The 20107-nt window shown below is 39.5% G+C and overlaps 3 protein-coding genes across 3 annotated transcripts; all 3 read left to right on the top strand.

The window, feature by feature from the left end:
* Positions 1–5670: 5670 nt before the first annotated feature.
* LOC102700443 (protein THYLAKOID FORMATION1, chloroplastic) lies at positions 5671–10566 on the top strand. Its single transcript, XM_006657767.3, has 5 exons — positions 5671–5972; positions 6973–7243; positions 7735–7951; positions 8745–8860; positions 10115–10566. The coding sequence occupies exons 1-5, from the start codon at positions 5816–5818 to the stop codon at positions 10206–10208; spliced, it is 855 nt and encodes a 284-aa protein (XP_006657830.1). The 5' UTR covers positions 5671–5815; the 3' UTR covers positions 10209–10566.
* Positions 10567–11482: 916 nt separating this feature from the next.
* On the top strand, positions 11483–12815 carry LOC102700159 (chlorophyll a-b binding protein CP29.1, chloroplastic-like). Its single transcript, XM_006657766.2, has 2 exons — positions 11483–12071; positions 12161–12815. Exons 1-2 carry the CDS (start codon positions 11568–11570, stop codon positions 12521–12523), a joined length of 867 nt encoding a protein of 288 aa, XP_006657829.1. The 5' UTR covers positions 11483–11567; the 3' UTR covers positions 12524–12815.
* Positions 12816–15630: 2815 nt separating this feature from the next.
* On the top strand, positions 15631–20077 carry LOC102699878 (putative PAP-specific phosphatase, mitochondrial). Its single transcript, XM_040525812.1, has 9 exons — positions 15631–15799; positions 15932–16073; positions 17194–17296; positions 17384–17619; positions 17710–17769; positions 18510–18892; positions 19256–19331; positions 19430–19480; positions 19575–20077. Exons 1-9 carry the CDS (start codon positions 15639–15641, stop codon positions 19716–19718), a joined length of 1356 nt encoding a protein of 451 aa, XP_040381746.1. The 5' UTR covers positions 15631–15638; the 3' UTR covers positions 19719–20077.
* Positions 20078–20107: the final 30 nt, after the last annotated feature.

Here is a 20107-nt window from a genome sequence, read left to right as displayed (position 1 = left end):
TAATAAACGCCTTTGTACGTGTCCTTAGTAGGTGGAAAAATAGAATACTAAATGTCTGTAGCATACATTGACATCACCATTATGAGTTATGTTTCTTTGATGTGATCATGATCGTTATTGAACACTTATAGAAGCCATAGAAAATAAACTTATTTCAACCATACTAGTAGAGAAGAAAGACGAACACTTCTTATAGAAGAAACAGTGAGCAAGTTCTAAATACAAGTAATGTATGTGTTTGGATTAAAAAAAACTTTAGGATCCCCTAAATTTTTAGGAGTGTATGGGTCCTGCAGACCTACAAAAGGAGAAAAAGGAAGGAACATGCTTTCTCGGAGAGGCTGAAAGAATGACTTCCAAACCAAACTAAATCAGCTTTCAAAAAGCAGGAAGCAACTAGGCACCTTTTAAATGTGAGTTTGGACCTGAGCTTGGCAAGTTATTAATAGTAACTATTAGAAACTTTAAAAGATGTTTTATTTAATATTTAAAAGAATCATATACCAATATTCTTTTGCAAAAGACAAAAGTAGAGATTTGTAAGACGTACTCATCAAAAACGAGGAGGAACCAACTCGTAACACTGACTTGAACATCATGAACTAAAAGTAACATGCAACTTAACAATTAATTATGTCCCTACACTGCCTTGCCCACAATTTACAAGAAAGAATTCAAATGCAAGATCGATCTCCCTGTCTCTAATTTTTTAAGTTAATTAGAGTAATCCTAATAAAATGCACTAGTCATACTTTATGTATCCTTATGTTGTCATGAAAAACTAGTACTAGACATTATTATTACAATGTAAACACTACTAACTCATATTTGAATTTAATATTACTCATATCTCATTATGTCTTGGATGTTGTGTATACTCACTTGTTTCTTAATTTACTCACTTGTCACATTATCTTTTATCATATGTGTTAACTCATTTAATTTATATTGATACCATCCTATTCATTGCATTATGAATGATCTTACTGTGAGATATTCAAGGATTTGCCACTCATAGAGGTCCTGAACCAACATGCCATAGACACGGAGAGTGACAAATCCTTAAATGAGTAGCAGGTGAGAAATAATTAAACACCCCTTACTGTTATTACTAAGGGCTTTTATAATACAAGATATTATTAGTAATTTCTATATCTTCTACGTAGAAACTAATACAAACACAATTAATTCATATCTAAATTTAATACTACATTGCTACCATTTTTTGAAAGTAATATGGAAATTATACCTAGTTTCATTTATTTCTTCATTTACTCTCTAGTCACATCATCTTTTATTCTATATGACAATTCACTTAATTCTATAGATACCATTCTCCTAGCCATTGCATTGTAAATGCCTTGAGTGTACATTCGCTCTCACCTCTATCATATCACTGCCATCTCTATCTTGTAGCAGCTCGTAATCTAAAGCGAAGAGCACAACATCGTGTGGCTTGCAAAGTTGTGGTGTGTACTTGATGAAAGGTGGTGGAAGAAAAACATAACAAATTAAATCAACCAAAGCCTTAGCTTCACCTTGCTTGCTTCCGGTTTTGGATATATTGCCCAGGTCAGCATCCACTGTGACCACAATCCTGCTCCGGATCAACTCTAGTTTAATAAAACCAAAAAAATAAAATTTAGTTCATTTAGTTAAACTAAAATCTACCCTAAAATACCCGCTGATCGACCCACAATCATCCCTACATGGAAGACAATGGATAGGATATGTCAGCGAGACAGTCATCGGCCACCGTGGTTGGTGGTGGTGAGGACGAAGAGCATTAGCAAGGCCCATTTGTCAAAGTACCAGACCAACTATTGCAGTTCAATTCTTAAAAAGAAAATATCAGTCTCATTTATGATAATTTGTAAAATTTACCATTGCCATTATTACTTGCAGTAACTTAGGGTTCTCCATCACTTATTCACTTCATTTGCCAAAAAAAAATTGACCAACCTTTGATTGTTCCAAATTTTGGTCTTACCCAATGTTGATAAGGTTGGGTAGTGTTTAGTTTGAGACCTTCCTAAATTTTGATAGAACTTTTAGTAGTCAAAGGTTTTTTAATTATCAAAATTTGGTGGGGTTGTGTTGGTATTAATATGTTTAATTAGCTTGTTGCTTTACTAAATTTTGGCACAAATGATATTAAAGTGAACAAGCCCTAAACTTGGCTCTTGACGAACTTGTGAAGTGGTGATAGACTATTAGCTGCATCATTAATTAAATCCTTGATCATGGTAGCCTGATATCATGGTAGAAAATGTACAGAAGAGTTTGATATCATGATCCTCAAAGGAAAACCACATACTGAAGTGGACCTATGTATCTGTACTGTACTAAGTCATGCATCTTTGGACTACCATCCACATAGGATTATAAGATCACTCGAAGTTGTGTGCCCACATTCTATGTGCAGTTCATCTCCAAAGGGAAGCAGTAGCAACAATCATAGGAAGGGACCACCATTCCACCAAATAATTGTTGTCTGGTTCTGCCATAGGAGCTTCAACCTCATCTTTTCGTTTCTACTTGTGCTTGTAAGCCAAAATTTAAATTTTTTAAGTAGATTTTGGATTTTTTTTACTCTATTTAATTTTCAGTCTTGACTTTAAGATAAGGGTTTTTTTTTATCATACTTAAAAAGTACCTTAAGGTACCAAGAATTTTAGTACAAATTTTTGATATCTCAAGATACAATCTACCTCAAGGTACCACACTTTTTACACTGAAAATGGTGGTACCTTGAGATACTTTTTCAAGAATGGTAAAAAAACTCTTAAGATAACTAAGAACATACATACAAAAGCTTATTCGGAGATTATTTTTCATTTGCAAATATGTAACTCCCCTTCTTATGCAAGCTTGCTCTATCGTCAAAATTATGACAAAATGAAAAGTCAAAACAGTTGCTTGTTGGAATCCTCAGACATGCTAGAGGCCGCGCGGTTTAATTTCATTTAATTTAAGGCAATCTGTGAGAAAAAAAAAGAAATGAGGCTTCGAAACAAGAAGAAAAGCAAGAAAAAAAAGAGAACATGTGTACATGCACATAAATCTGTTCTTATTTTGCCTCTTTAATTTACAAGAAAGAAACATAATTTGCAAGTTATAAAAAAACAAATTGAACAAAATGTGTATTTCCACACTTGGCACAGTTCGAGTCTACCTATTGGGACAGATTGTGCCTAGTTTCCTGTCAGTCTGCAATGAAGAAAATTAATATGAACTATCGTCATCTCAATGGCCCTTAACAACTACATGTACATATTAAACTGTATATTGGGCTATCTGATATACCATTGTTTTAACTCAGACTACCCCTACCTATACTTCAGCCCAAAATTTATTAGTAAAAAGTTACACCTTGGACTAGTAGCCCGCCTATCAGTAGGGCTTGGGATAAAAGAAAAAGAAGCGCCAATGGCCTTAATCATAGGGTTGAGTAGCTAGAGGTCGAGCTGATACGTCAAGGCACTAGGGAGCTTGAGCTCAAGGAGATGCTAGCAAAGAGGAGATTGTGCCTAGTAATGACACTAGTGGAGATCGAGGTAAACTGATCAAGTCAAGGAGTGGGGGTGAAGAAGAGTTCAAATTGGTGGAGATCGAGGTCAAGCTTGAGTCCAGGGTAACACAATATGTGTGAAAGTCGAGTTCGAGGTGCACCTCTGTCTAGAGTAACTCTGTGCCTGAGCTTATGCTTTGACACCACTAGCCCCATGCTCAACATATGATCTACCACCTTTGGCCCTGATTTGCTCAATGTCTACTCCCACAGGAACCATACTTTATATTAAGGGCAAGGTTTCCATCAAAGGCAGATCTATGTTGCTTTAACGCTAACTTTTTGACTACAAGGAGGAGTGACGAGTGTGAATGTCGAGCTCGAGGTTTACCTCTACACAGCACAACCTGTTCCTTGAGCTCAAGCTTTGCCAGCACTAGTCTCACACTCAATATCTACCAATGATGACCCTATTTTTGTCAAGATCTACTTTCCACATGTGCCATACTTAAATCCTCCATCAAAGACATATATGGACTGCTCGAGCACTAACTCATTTACTCCAAGGAGGCATGACAGTTGTGAAGGACCTTAATGTTCATCTCTGTCCAGTACAACCCTGTGCTTGAGCTCAAGCTTTGTTGCCACTAGCCCCACACTCAAGATCTACCACTGTTGGCCCTGATTTGCTAAAGATGTACTCCTAGATGCGTCATATTTAATCTTGAGGTCAAGTTGATCTTACATCAGAGGCATATCTAGGGTGCTCGAGCTCTGACTCATTAACTCCAAGCTTGAGACTATCCAAGGCTCATGCTTCTTTGCTGGAGCTATGCGCTACTTCAAAATGTAGCATTTTGCTAACAAAATCTAAGCTAGAGTGAAAGCACTTATTGGTAGTTCAAGATGAAATCATGATACAAAATAGGAAAATATGGTCCACTATGTAATTTGTATTTTTAAATTCTCCCACCACCATTAAATTATGCGCGTGTTGTCACTTCTTATGAACAACACTCACTCTCCCAATATTTGTAGCTAGGATATAAAGATTAGTTTTCTTTCTTACGTGACCCAGTTTAGTATACATCAGCAGTTTAAGTTCACTGTAGATTCAAAACTTTGATATTTCCTTCGTATTTTAATAGACGACACTGTTGATTTTTTACATAAGTTTGATTGTTAATCATATCCAAAAACTTATGTGATTATTAATTATTTTATCGTGATTGGATTTATTATTAAATATATTTTAATCATAACTTACACTTTCACGTATTTATACAAAATTTTTGAATAAAATAAATTCTTAAACATGTAGCAAGAAGTTAACGGCGTCATCTACGATATCGATGAACGTTTAGTCTGTTTTACTTTCGTCAAACAGATAATAATAAAATCAATCAAACAAGCGGACAAATACTTCGGAAACAGTCCTACCATCAAACACTTCTGTTGCGTACACACCACTGACAGGTAGCAAGACACCAAACACTTCTTCGGCATTAAGCCGCTAAAAGTCCTAAACTAAACCATCAAAACACTGCTTCAAGAGTCCAAACCACAAACCCGCAAGCAAATCCAACCTCTCACGCCCATAAAAATTCACAAAAAAGTGCTCTTCCCTTCAGTTCAAAATGCAAACATTTCTATATTGTTTAGTAAATGATAGGATTGGATTAAAATATTTCTTTTAGTCGTTTCAGTAGTTAAATTTTAAATTCATTAGATTTCACTTTTCATGTACATGTTTGGCTACGGCATTATTAAAATAATAACATCCAAAATTTAAATTTTTAACTCTAAATTTAGAGTTAATTTTTGAGTTTTTTTTCAATCTAGCTTATTAGATCACTAAAATACACCATATATAAAAGATTTATTCATAATTTATTTTTTATTTCTAATATGATGTTTGGTATTTTCTATAGAAAACCAAACACCCCTAACAATCAGGGTAGAAATACTTATATTGTTATACAGCGTAAATTCTAAAATTGGTAAAATTTTGGAACCAGTGTTGTAAAAACTAGTTCAAAAATTAAAGAAAATTTTCCACGCTCGAAAGCGTGACGGCGACACGTGGCGAGGCCGTAGTGGTCGAGAAACCTGCGTCAGGCCTACTGGATAAGAAAGATCCCATCCCTCCGCGAGGCCAGCCGAGCTGCCCAGGCCATCTCGTAGCCTTTCCCTCACGCGCAACGCGCCTTTTGCCAGAATTTACGGTTTTGCCCCCTCGCCGGCGCCGCCGCGCCCGCATCCGGCGAAGGAGCAGCGAGTAGGTGGCGGAGGAGCCTGCCCCCCATGGCGGCCGTATCGTCGCTTCCCTTCGCGGCACTGCGCCGCGCCGCCGACTGCAGGCCGTCGACGGCGGCGGTGGCCGTCTCCGGCGCCGTCGTGCTCAGCGTGAGGGCCCGGCGGGGCTCGCGCTCGGTGGTGCGCTGCGTCGCCACGGCGGGTGGTGAGCTTGCTCGTGCTCTCTGTCTCCGTCTCTCTCTCACACACACACACTGGTGCTTGTGGCGTCGGTGCTGAACACGTAGTGCGTAGATTGCAACAGAAGACCAGAGCTTCTGTTTTCGTGGGTTTTATTAGCAAATCTGGATCCTGCTTCTTCTTGGGGATGTAAGCTTGCAAGTGGCGGATCCACTAGTTGTGCTGAGGGCAGAGAGTGGCGTGGACTACAGCCCAACCTGGCCTATGTTTGGAGGAAGAACTGAACTGTGAGCTTTGGGTGAACAGTTAACATCTGTGGTTGGGTATCCTGTATCCATGCGGCTCTGTTGCCCGATTGATCTTTCTAGCAGGGAATTTATGTCTGTTTTAGATGTGAACTTGAAGATTTTCAGAATTTCTCATCACTAGCGTAGCGGATTCGTGATTTCGGATAGTCCTCTACCTGATTTTGATCCACAATTAGCAAAGAGTAGGACTATCAGTTGTATAATTTATGTCAAGCATATCATGTTAGCCAAAGCCTCACAAGCCCAGGTTAGATTTTAGCCTTGCATAGTTCATAGCATTAAGCTGTTTGGGATCATGATTCCTGCTTCTCTGTTGCGTCTGTCACTAAGCTGCCAAATGTTTCTCGGTGAACTATTTGATGCATGTATATATTTCCCTCCTTTTGTTCCGCAATTTTTGCATGTTCTGTTGCTTCTGCTCCCTTTCCTGATACTTTATTAATGTGTTGAACATTTGCTAAATACTTGACAATTGTCAAGTATTTGATACTGGAATATCCAAATATTTTTCAGTATGCTATGATCAGACAGTTAGAAACTACTCATTCCATTCAAATTTATTTGACGTTGGGAGAACAGTTATCCGATTTCAGTGTTCTCCCAACTTCAAAATAAAGTTGACTAGAGGGAGTAACTTATAACATCTTGCTCCGTGTATACAGCATCTTAAAGCAAGTTATTGCCGCAGCCTTTTTCAGTTATTCCAATATTGTGCAGATATACCACCCACTGTAGCGGAAACAAAGATGAATTTTCTCAAGTCATACAAGCGCCCTATCCCAAGCATTTACAGTACAGTTCTACAAGAACTTTTGGTACAGCAACATCTGATGAGATACAAAAGAACATATCAGTATGATCCTGTGTTTGCTCTTGGCTTTGTGACCGTCTATGACCAGCTCATGGAAGGGTATCCTAGCAATGAGGACAGGGACTCCATCTTCAAATCATATATAACAGCGTTAAATGAAGATCCTGAGCAATACAGGTGCCTGTCATAACTTACAACTGGCTTTAAACACCAGTGATTTTATCATCATGTTACTTCAGTTTCAATAAGATTTCTCATATCCACATTGAATCTTCAAACAATTGGTTCAAAGTTAAATTTTTATCATCATGAAACAGTTATGTTATTTTATACCATAGCTTACACATAATAAGATTCCTGCACTTAATCGGTCCAAGTTAATCTTTTACATAATCCTCAGCTATCAATTTTGTGGCATGAATGTATTACCCTCAACTCATTAAATCCTTAGGCCAACCATAACCTCTTCTTATAAGGTATTATCAAATTATGTTTCTTACCTCTGTTGAAACTATGCTTTCTTGCTTTGCTTATTTGTGGCTCTCCAATTAATCTGCTTTCTCAGCGTCAATGAGAGCTAATGTGTTATTGGGTTACTGATTTGTTTTGGAATCAATGAAAGTGTCGTTCCAAGCAATCATAGTAAGTGTTTTCTGTTCTTTTCTCAGAGCTGATGCACAAAAGATGGAAGAGTGGGCTCGTTCCCAGAATGGTAATTCCTTAGTTGAGTTTTCTTCCAGAGATGGAGAAATAGAGGCCATTCTGAAAGATATTTCAGAAAGGGCCCAGGGTAAGGGAAACTTCAGCTACAGCCGGTTCTTTGCCGTTGGCTTGTTCCGTTTGCTTGAGCTCGCAAATGCAACAGAGCCAACCGTGCTAGATAAGGTTGTTATTGCAATATTAATTATGATTGTGACTCTCCTGCTTGTTTTTGCTTGCCTTCCAAATTATGCCTTCTATTATTGTTTATTTGTGTTTCCCAAGTCATAGTTTAAAGAACATATCCGCTATAAATTTTTTTTGGTTTTTTGCAAAAAAAAAAAAAGGATTGTCTTAAATGAATAAAGGGGTTGGTTTGTGCCTTCTGTCTAATATCTTGTAATTGCAGATACTTTAGATCCATGCACTGTTATTCTTAGCTATTTTTACAGTGCTATACTAGTAACTTGCTAAGCTTCTGACTTGGCTCCATCCTATTTTATAACCAAAATTTGACATTTTCTGTTTCTCCAAAATCTAGCTACCCTAGTAAACCGTTGGCTCTTACTTGTGGCATCTGAATACACAACTTCTCTCCTAAATATTGCTTGTCAAACGGTTAGGTTAGCAAATATGCTAATCTTTATGGCATGTGAACAATCAAGTTTGTAATGTTTTCTATAGCTTCTGATGTTTCATAAGCCAGAGTAGAGAATAGCACTAAGGAGGTCCAATGTCAGTTGTGGTTTCTAAATTAGTTTGGGGCATAGCCAGATTTTTTTCTGTGCACAGACTCATTTGGAGATAGAGCTTCCCTGAGGAATTCTAGGATACTAGTCAAGTAATCTGTGCATCTCCAGTGTTAATTTCAGAATAGCATTCGAACCCGTTAAACAGTGTTGGTCACTTCGTGATGAACTCAAAATGTATGTGCACTTTGATGTTACCTCACTAATATTATCAATGGCTTCCTAAACAGCTTTGCTTTTCTCTAAATATCAATAAAAGAAGTGTCGACAGGGACCTCGATGTTTACCGGAACATTCTCTCCAAATTAGTCCAGGCTAAGGAACTTCTCAAGGAATATGTGGAAAGGTAACCAACTATCACTTTTGCAGATTTCCCAGTTCTAAGAGCATCTCTAAGAGAATGTTAATATTTTACTTTCTAAAAATTTATATTCGGTTCATCTAAAAAATTATTGTGCAAAAAAAATACACACTTCAACAAAACTTTAAAAATGAATAACTTGTATTAGGAACATATATTCTTGTATCAAATTTAGGACACAAGTGAGCTAATTTTAGGCATGTGTAAATATTGGGAATGTATTTGGTAACTTGTTGGAGATATATTTTCTTGCTCAATTCCCCAAATTCAGTTTTAGGCATCAATTTTAGACATCTCTTGGAGATGCTTAACTGTCCATACCTTAATGTATATAATCACTGATATTACTAGTGCATGTGAGAGGTCTCTAATTTTATTTTGCAACTAAATGTGATATTGATAGTTTCATACTCCCTCCAATTTGATCATTCTTGTTGTTTTGAACAACGATATGGACTTCTAAATATATCTTTTACTATGATTTTCAATACATACAATAAATAAATAAATGTTTATTTTATTATAATAATCTTTATGACTCATCTATACATGTTGTTATAGTATTTTCATATTAAATATTTGAAAGTTATTAATAGTCAAAGTTTTAGAAGTTTGACTACAGCCTTGTCCAGAACAACAAGAATTATGGAACTACAGGGAGTACTTGATTCGTATCATTTACTATATAAACCTATCCTCTTTCAATGACGCCAAGCAAATTATTAAATTAAGAGTGAACTGCATTAGCGGTCCCTAAACTTGTGTACATGTGTTATCTAGGTCCCTAAACTCTCAAAATGCATTTTTGGGTCCCCGAACTTGTCCAGAGGTGTCATATAGGTCCAAACAGGCTCCGACCTGTTCCATCCGCTAACGTGACATGCCACGGTGGCGCCTGCGTATTGGTGGGGCCATGTATGACCCATATGTCAGTATCTCTCTCCTCCTTATTCTTTTTTCTCCCTTCTCATAGGCGCCACCGTGACATGCCACGTCAGCGGATGGAGCAGGTCGGAGTCCGTTTGGACCTATATAATACCCCCGGGCAAGTTCAGGGACCCAAAAATGCATTTTGAGAGTTTAGTGATCTAGATGACACATGCACACAAGTTTAGAGACCGTTGGTACACTTTACTCTTAAATTAATATTTAGATTGCCTTCTCTTAGCATCTGCATTTTGCCCAGTTTTACTGTGTTAAACGGATTGTCTCAACGAGTTACACTAACTTTGTTGGCAGGGAAAAGAAGAAAAGAGAGGAAAGATCAGAGACCCCAAAGTCGAATGAAGCTGTTACGAAATTTGACGGGAACCTCTATTCCATGAGGCATTAACTCAAACCTTCATCAGGAGAGTGGGTGCTACAGTGGATAACAGATTTTAACACTTATATCTGGATCACGCTGAGAAACTATCAAGGTCACCTTTCACTGCACGGACATCTTTGGCCGCTCTTCGTGTGGTTTAATATTCTGCCGTACAAAAGGATCCAGATTGCTCTTACTATTGAGCGTGATATTTTTGTATTCCTCCTTTTCTGTGTTGAAATGTATCGTTTTTCTTCACGTATTTCACAATATATGGAGAGGTATTTGGGGTTCATTGTTACACACAAGTCACAAGATGAAAATATCAAGAGTTTTTTACTCACAGTATGAAAAGTATAGCTCATTCGTATGGGCTTCTTGTTCACTTGTATGTTATAATTAATGATGAAAATGAAATCGCTCGCAAGATCTTTATTTGGAAGACCTTTCTACACCGGATATGTGGTGGAACTGGAAATGACAATGAAGACATTTCTGCACGGAATCATAGTGCCAGAGAAAATTTTCTGTTGTAAATAAAATGTGCCATAAAACGTAGCAGAGATAAAATGAAAATTTCATATAGAGAAACTACATGATGACAAACGTATGTAAGAATACTTTAAGCTTATTGAAGCAGCAGGCCGTTTTCATGTCTTTTTAACCTGACAGAAATTTAAGTGTACCCCTCCTAAATCTCAACTGCATGAATTTCAAAAGGCACAGGCTGTTCTTCCCTACTTTTGCAGGCCAGCATCTTTTCAAACTATTTGCCTTCTACTACAGTTCTACTGAATTGATAGGCAAATGGAACTCTTGATCTTAAACTTCGTTTAGGGCTTGCTCGGCATGGAGGAATTTCACCGGAATTTTGGAGAAGTCGAACTATTTCATGTGAAATTCCTGTAAAACTTTTGCACTCCTACAGAATAATTAGATTGCTGCATTTATGATTTTAGGACTGAAATGCTAACTTTAAATTCCAAATGGTGCCAGAGCTGCAAAACAGCCAGAGATTATTTCGCCCGATATTTGGGGCCCCATGCACGGATGCACCCTGAAGACCACAAATCACAAAGCATTACAGAGCCCCATCGCCCAATCCCGGCCCTCCACGTGTCACCAGCCCCAGTGGCAAGCTCCCCATCCATAGGGCCATACAGATAAGGCAGGGATAAGGCGGAGCCAATCGGAGCCATCAGATAGATCACAGGCGCCCTCCCTGCCGTCCGATCTGCCACGCGGAGATAACACCGCGAATTTGTTATAAGCACCCCCTATTTGTACCCCATGGCGAGCTCCTCACCACCCACCACCCAAACACTTCTCCGGCCACACTCTCGGGAAGGAGGAGGAGGAGGAGGAGAAGCTAGGCCGTGAGCAGCCATGGCGTCGTCGGTGGCCGCGGCGGCGAGCACGTTCCTGGGGACCCGGCTGGCGGACCCGGCGCCGCAGAACGGGCGCATCGTGGCGAGGTTCGGGTTCGGCGGCGGGAAGAAGGCGGCGGCGAAGAAGGTGGCGAAGTCGCCATCGACGACGGACCGGCCGCTGTGGTTCCCGGGCGCGGTGGCGCCGGACTACCTGGACGGGTCGATGATCGGGGACTACGGGTTCGACCCGTTCGGGCTCGGGAAGCCGGCGGAGTACCTGCAGTTCGAGCTGGACTCGCTGGACCAGAACCTGGCCAAGAACAACGCCGGCGAGATCATCGGCACCCGGTTCGAGACCGGCGAGGTGAAGTCCACCCCGTTCCAGCCCTACAGCGAGGTGTTCGGCCTCCAGCGCTTCCGCGAGTGTGAGCTCATCCACGGCCGCTGGGCCATGCTCGCCACCCTCGGCGCCCTCACCGTCGAGTGGCTCACCGGCGTCACCTGGCAAGACGCCGGCAAGGTACACACCATACATTATTACACCGCGCCGCCATCGCCATATCCATCGCCGCCGCCGCCGCCGCTGACGACGACACTGACGATGTGCAGGTGGAGCTGGTTGATGGGTCGTCGTACCTGGGGCAGCCGCTGCCGTTCTCGATCTCGACGCTGATCTGGATCGAGGTGCTGGTGATCGGCTACATCGAGTTCCAGCGCAACGCGGAGCTCGACCCGGAGAGGAGGCTCTACCCGGGAGGCTCCTACTTCGACCCGCTCGGCTTGGCGTCGGACCCGGAGAAGAAGGAGAGGCTGCAGCTGGCGGAGATCAAGCACGCCCGCCTCGCCATGGTCGCCTTCCTCGGGTTTGCGGTGCAGGCCGCCGCCACCGGCAAGGGCCCGCTCAACAACTGGGCCACCCACCTCAGCGACCCGCTCCACACCACCATCATCGACACCTTCTCCTCCTCTTAAATTAAGCCACAACTTAATTAATTTCGCGCGAGTTTCAGGACGGGATCCAAACGATGCGTGCGCTTCTTCGCGCGCGGTTTAGTTTTGGCGGGCGAGCGAGGGGTGAGATCCTTTGTTGATTACCACTGTTACTTAGGAGAGCTGGTTGGTGGACGACTCTTGCAATGGTGATTTGTAATATATGAAACCCAACATGGTGAATTAATGCATCCACTTGTACATCGATCGACCGATCTTAATTTGGTTTGCTACGAGAATGTGACATACATCATGCACGATGCATTTTAAGGTACATTTTACTGGTGATCGATGGTAGTAGCACAGCAGAATTAATTGAAACAGTTGATTTGACCTGTGTAATTGGTGTTCACTGTCACTTACCCATCAACTACTACAACATGTGTGTATATACACTATATATAATAACCTAATAATGATGTAATCCACTTGTACATCAATTACTCATTTATAGTTGGTGTTCACTATCACTTGCTCATCAGTTACTACAACATGTGTACATATACACATATCTACTAACCGATGTAGGCCGCGTTCGGCAGTATTGGGGGAGGGAGTTAGTTACCCGGCGCGAAAAACGTAGTAGTAGATTAGTATATGATTAATTAATTATTAATTATTGAAAAAATATAAAATAGATTAATATAATTTTATAAAATAACTTTTTATAGAAAATTTTTACAAATAATACCCCGTTTAACGGTTCGGAAAGCATGCACATAAAAAAACGAGAGAGTTCAGTTATCTTGCCAGAGGTGCCGAATAGGTCGTAATGTGATAAATCAATTAGGCTATCCTACTATATTTCTCTTACTAGATGATACAACTCTGATATAGTTGTATTTGGGATGTATATATAGTTGTTGTTTTGATTTGATATCTGAATAAGTATCCGTAACCGGTATCATTTGTATCCATCTTCGCACGTATTCGTTCCATATTTGTACAAAATATTATCTGTTTTTTGTATTTGTATTTGACTCAACCCTGAAAAGAAAATATGGGCTAGGATATATATATATATATATATATATATATATATATATATATATATATATATATATATATATATATATATATGAATTTCGGTTGAGTATGAGAAGGTGGAGAAAAAAATCAAAACCAATGGTAAAAATTAAATTAGCAACATAATTCTTATAGATTAAATACAAGATTGCAAAGCAATATCAGTGTGATTGCATATTGACATAGTGAAAATGTTAATTAACCACTCGTTGACCAGAACAACACCTAACTAGTCAAGTGTTGCTTAAAAAAAAATATCTAATTCTTTTGCTAGAACGCGCTCACTTGGTTAGTTGTTATACTTGATCGCACCTAGCTGCCTATTTATTGTACCATGGGTACAATTTACTCTAAAAACAGTATTTCTGCTAGATTCTTTTTGTCGTCTTCTGTACAACAAACACGAGGGGTAGCGGTTTGGATTGACATTTTGTTGTTAGTTTGGTTCAGCCCCGTCTGCGAAATTTTTTTAGCGTCACATCGAACGTTCGATCGGATGTCGGATGTTGAAAGAGCGTTTTCGGACATGAATGAAAAAAACTAATTTTATAACTCGACTAAAAACCACGTGACAAATTTATTAAGCCTAATTAATCCATCATTAGTACATGTTAGTTACTGTAGCACTTATGACTAATCATGGACTAATTATGATCAAAATATTTGTCTCGCAATTTCCATGCAAACTGTGCAATTAGTTTTTCTTTTAATTTATATTTAATGCTTCTTACATGTGTCGAAAAATTCGATGTGATATTTTTGGGTAAAAACTCTTTCCAACTAAACAAGCAATATGTGATGGGCCCACACACTAGATGCCGTCCTCCCACTTCCTTACATAGAAGAATCTAGGATTCCATCGTAATCAACATGTCTATGCCTATTTCTGATGGTTCAGAGCGTATGGTAGGAAAATCATAGGAATATAAAAAGAATTTAGGTGAAAATCAGAGGATGAAAACACGCGAACAAAGAGGATCAAATATCATTTGGATGTGTAAATGAAAATAAAAGGAGAGCTTTGAGTGGATGGAGTTTTCCCGTGTTTTGTTCGTTGAGATCAATCACGAGGGAAGCTTTCATTCGACTTCTGTATGGTCGATTAGTGCGAATGTGCAATCTATCTCCACCACTATTGCGGTCTAGTTACTTGCCAGTATTAACTGGAGCCTCTCCAACCAGATGCAACATCATCATCTCATTCGCAAGAGGATCCATGGTGCTCGGATGCGTCTGTTAGGAGAGGTGAAGAGCCGACGTTGAAGTCACGTCAACAAAGTCTTGCAATGAGCCATCGATCATAATATGTGGTTGTCTTTGTCTCGAGGATATAAGTTACTACCTCCGTTTTATAACGTAAAGTTTGATTTTTTTTCGTAACATTTGACCGTTCGTAAAATTTAATATAAATATAAAAAATGATAAGTCGTGCTTAAAGTTCTTTCGATAATAAAATAAGTCACAAGCAAAATGAATGATATTTCTATAATTTTTTAAATAAGACAAATGATCAAACATTATAAAAAAAAGTCAAATATCTTATATTATGAAACGGAGGTATTATGAAACGGAGGTAGTATATGATATAACATATATTAGCACCCACCCTTATTTTTGACCGTGATCTTTGCCGTTCAGGCTTTAATCGTTATTCAGGTAGGGAATCTCTCCCCTCTAGTGTTTTATTTAAAAAACATCATTATTTTTTTCTGCTTATATTTATAAATAAATATTTTAAAATTTTAACTTTAAATTTGAAGTATGTTTAGGGTGTTTTCATCGAAGTTTAATAATACATATATAAAAGTTTTATTCGTAAATTATTTTTTCTTTGCAAATATGTCATAAAACAATCACCCTCTGGTTGTCCTCGTTTTATTTTTGAGGCATATATAGATAATTTAGTTTCTGGGTGGCTACAAAATTTCAGGCCATAGCCCAAGAGATCACTAGATTTCTTTAAAGAAAAGCATAAAATCCTCAGGCTGGAATGATAGATGCAGATGCAACACTCGTATTGAGCCGCGTACCATATTTGGTGAATACCATATTACGTATTACGAAATACTATATGTATTCGAGCAGGAGCCGCTCGCTCCCGCCACACACGCGAATGCCGCTCCTCCACCTCTCGCTCCCGCCGCACCGCCTCCTCCTCGTCGGCCGCCGCCGCCGCCGCCGGCTGCCGCTTCTCCTCCCGCCGGCTCCCCGCCACTCCCTCGTCTGCGTAAGGTGACCCTCTCCTCCAGCCTTGCCGTACGTACCACCCTCCGCGCGTGTGTTTCCGAGTTCCGGCAGTACCGGCAACCGGCGGCGCTGCGGGGGCCTCGCGGTGGCTAATGCTGTGTCGTGGTTCTCGGATAGGGCGGCGGCGGCGTCGGTGGAGGTGGATGTGGCCGCGGGGGAGGCGTGCGGGCTCCCCTTCCCTTCCGAGTGCGCCCCCCACCACCGCGAGCTCGCCGCGGCGGCCGCCGCTGTCGAGCGCGCTTGCCGCCTCTGCGTGGACGTGAGTTGACCTCATCCCCTCCTCCCCCTTTCATCTGTTCGCGGAGTCCGGAGGTGATTGCCAGATTGGGCACTTTTTAGGTTTTCTGTTTGGCTGCAATGCTGAATCTTCAATGGGGATTCTTATTTAGGAAATCCAAATTGGAAGTATATTGCCCTGAATTTTCACTATATGAAAACAAACCTACCTAGAATGACAACCCTGACAACCTTTTTATGTAGCAGCCAGCTTCGGTAGGACAGTTCAATGAGTTTGTCTTCTCAAAATAGTACAGATTCTGTTTTCTTGTGTGTTTCAAGTATGTGATCCAAACCTCACCTTCACCGGGTAACTGCTAATTTAGTTAATTCTATCCAAAAATGGAGTGAAAAAAAAAAGAAAATGCTTAGAATAAGTGTCGGTAAGTAACTGGCCTTATCCCTATCTTTTTGTAGTCAAGCCGGTTCAATATCCATAGCAAACTATAACATGTATCTTAGGAAATCCAAAGCATACTAGTTACAACTGACAAGTTTAGACTATGTATTCCCTCCAGTCAAAAATATGTCATTTAGGATAATATTTAGTCAAATTAATAAAATTCCAATAAGCAATTTTATATTAAATTAAATTTATAAAACCTAATATGTTTATGGTATTATGATAGTACTTTTCGAGGAGAATCTATTTGTATTATTTGTCTTGTATTTATTGAACTAAACATTTAAAAAATAATTGCATCGGAATTTTAGTAGTTTGATCAAATCTTGTTCTAAACGATAAATATTTTTGACCAGAAGGAGTAGATTCTTATAGAAAAACATTAAAATGGAGGTGGAATATACACAAATTGCTACAGAATTATTCTTGTGGGTCAAGATTTTTTATTCTTATGAATACATTTTACCTATCCTGGATTGGCGAGGTTACTCAAAGTGAGCATGGATACAGTTGGAAGAGCCCAAGAGGTTTTCTTTAATGTGTTTCGCTATACACGGCCGTACTATATTTGTTTGTAATTTTGTGAATTATCATCTATTCATCTGGTTATGGTGGAACAAATGTAAATGTTTGTCTCCCATTTCACAGTAAAGGAAACGCCTTGACTGCATTTTGCCGGTTAAATTGTATATCTTGACAGGTTAAGAAATCACTGCTTTCATGTGAGACAAAGATTTTTGAAAAGAATGACCAAACTCTTGTCACAGTAGCGGATTTTGGAGTACAAGCCCTTATTAGTCTAGGTAATTCACAAAACAATTCTCCATTCTGCTTTCATATGCACTTTGCACTTTTGTTGGATGACAATTTTTACCTTTTTCTATTGAAAGAGCTCCAGCGATCGTTTCCATCTATACCTCTTGTGGCAGAAGAGGATTCAGCTTCTTTAAGGTCATCCAATACTAATGATAACAGTAGCAATGTACTTGTCGAGTCAATTTCAAGTGCTGTTGCAGACAATGTGAGTAACACTGGTTCACCTTTAACCCATGATGATGTGTTGAGAGCTATTGACAAAGGAGGCAAAGATGCTGCATCCTTTGATTCAAATCGGGCTACTTATTGGGTAGGCAGTAAGCTTCCAAGTTCTGTTTACTATAAATCCACATCTTCAAAGGTTGGCTTTGCTGAATAAACATGGTGCTGTGGTTTGAAGGTACTTGATCCAATCGATGGTACACAAGGTTTCTCGAAAGTGGATGATACTCTGTATGTGGTATGGTTCTCCATAGTTCCATTGTAAATGTTCATCTTCAAATAGTATTAATCTTCCATTGATACCTGCTATGCAGGCATGCAGTCATTGTTACATGTCCATGCGTATATTCATTGCACAAGCATATAAACTGCTATGAGGGGCTATACTCCCATGCATGATGAATTCCTTGTCATTTCACAAGCATGGGTCCTAAATGCTGGATATTTCTGGGCTGCCATTTTACTGCAGGCATGTTCTATTTCAAGTGATTATCTGTAGTTGTGTGTGTGTGTTTCAAGTTATGAGTTTGGCCAGTTGTTAACATGAATGCATCTAAAAACATAATCAAAATTATGAGCATTTGCTCTCCCCCTCTTTACCCTTTCGCAGTGTTCACTGAACGCTGGCGTATGTGGCTTGAGGATCCCTGGAAAAGTCCAAGTTCATTGAAACAAAGCATATGCAACACCGTATTGTCATTGTCTGTTAACTGCGGGTAAGAATATTAGTGTAGTCTTTCTGGAGGGGTATCAGGCACCTTTTTGTCTTTAGGTGTCATCCTAAATCTGCTGTAACTTTTTTGCAGGGATAAATTTCATGTCTGAAACTCTGAACACCAAATTTGCCTATTATTATATAGTTGACCTATGATTTTGATCTGTCAATATAGTGTTCTTCAAGGAATTTCAATACTTATATCTTTGAATGTTTAGTTCACTGTTCTTTATCTTATCCTCATATGTTTTTTTAACCTTAAGGTGGGCTTGGCCCTTGTGGTGAATGGAAAAGTAGTGGCAGGAGTGATGGGATGTCCTAATTGGGCCAATGATAACATAGCCAACAGAAAAGATGACAGCATTTCTTCCCGTTATGATCGTGGGATCCTTATGATTGCTCATGTGGGCTGTGGTACTTGGACTAGGCGTCTGTCTAATGAGTTTGGCCAGTTCACTAAGGCACAGACTACTTGGAACAGATGCTTCGTGGATTCTTGTTCAGTTGTACACAAGGCGCTCTATTGCCTTTCCGATAACCAAACCTGGAATATGATACCACTGTCTCTTGTCTTCAACTCAACGACGGATGAATCAAAACCTAGAGATGAGAATGAACTTCTTACCTCGTATGTTTTCTCTGGCAGGTTCGTTGCACTTCCTTTCACATATATGTTATTTACATATGATGTTGTTATTACCAATTAGTTAAAACGTGGTGCTAAACTGCTAATGAATGAGTAAACGTTGTAGTAATGGATATTTCCTCCCATCCTAGCACAATTACGTATTGCTCTATTGTGACTGTTCTTTGTTACTCGCCATTGTTGTGATAGCAAAATACAAAATGTGAAATATCCTTTTGTGTTTCTCTTGCACTGTGCTTCTGTAATATTACTCTGAGATTTCCTACACAAGTACATGCCCTAGGTTGATAGTGACTATCTTAAATGATAATGAACTGGTCGTTATGAGTGATCGTGTGTACTTTTCTTGTTCATCTTCCGCAGCTTGTGCAAGTACCTAACTGTAGCCTATGGGAGAGCCTCAGTTTTCGTCCTTAAAGCACGGACGAAAAGCCTCAAGGTGAAATCTCGTTTGCAGTTTCTGTCCAAGCTGACCAAACTGCTGTTCTTTGTTGATAACAACACTAATCCTTTCTTTTTTTTCTCCACTATCTACAGTCTTGGGATCATACTGTCGGAGTAATTTGTGTGCAGGAGGCTGGTGGTCAGGTATATAAAACAGTAAACACTTGTTAAGTCCACCAAGTTCACCAATGTTGACAGGATTAACCATGGCGTCTTTTATGATTTGTTCAACTAACAGATCACTGACTGGAGAGGAGAACCTTTGGATCTTGAAGCTGATCTAACTGGACGCAGAGACATCTACCCTTATGGCGGTATTCTCATTACCAACGGTGTTCTGCATAGCAATCTCCTTGAATTGATCAAGGCGAATCACAGTTAGCTGCAACGTTTCATAGCTCCACACATAACACACTCATTTTAAAAAAAATTAAAAACACACACTTTTTTTTTGGGGGTAACATTTGGCCTCACTGACCATCAAGCTGTATTTGGTCTCTCATTCGGTAGAGCAACCTTGCAAACATGTTCAGATTATTTCCATGTCATTACAGCAACTGACGTACATGACAAAAGGCACTGTTCCGCTATGTAGAATGAGTAACTGGAGATACATGAACATGCTGCTTGTGTAAAGTCATTCCATATCAAATTGCTCCCAGAATTATACAATCTTTTGTCTTCACAATGTATGAACCTGTCATCTGTTGAATAAATCCATCTCATAGTTGGAGTCATATACTTCCTTTTTTTGTGTGAAATTTAGCATCT

This window comes from Oryza brachyantha, chromosome 7 (genome assembly GCF_000231095.2).
Source record: "Oryza brachyantha chromosome 7, ObraRS2, whole genome shotgun sequence".
NCBI lineage: Eukaryota > Viridiplantae > Streptophyta > Magnoliopsida > Poales > Poaceae > Oryza > Oryza brachyantha.
This window is presented reverse-complemented; position numbering and strand designations above follow the sequence as displayed.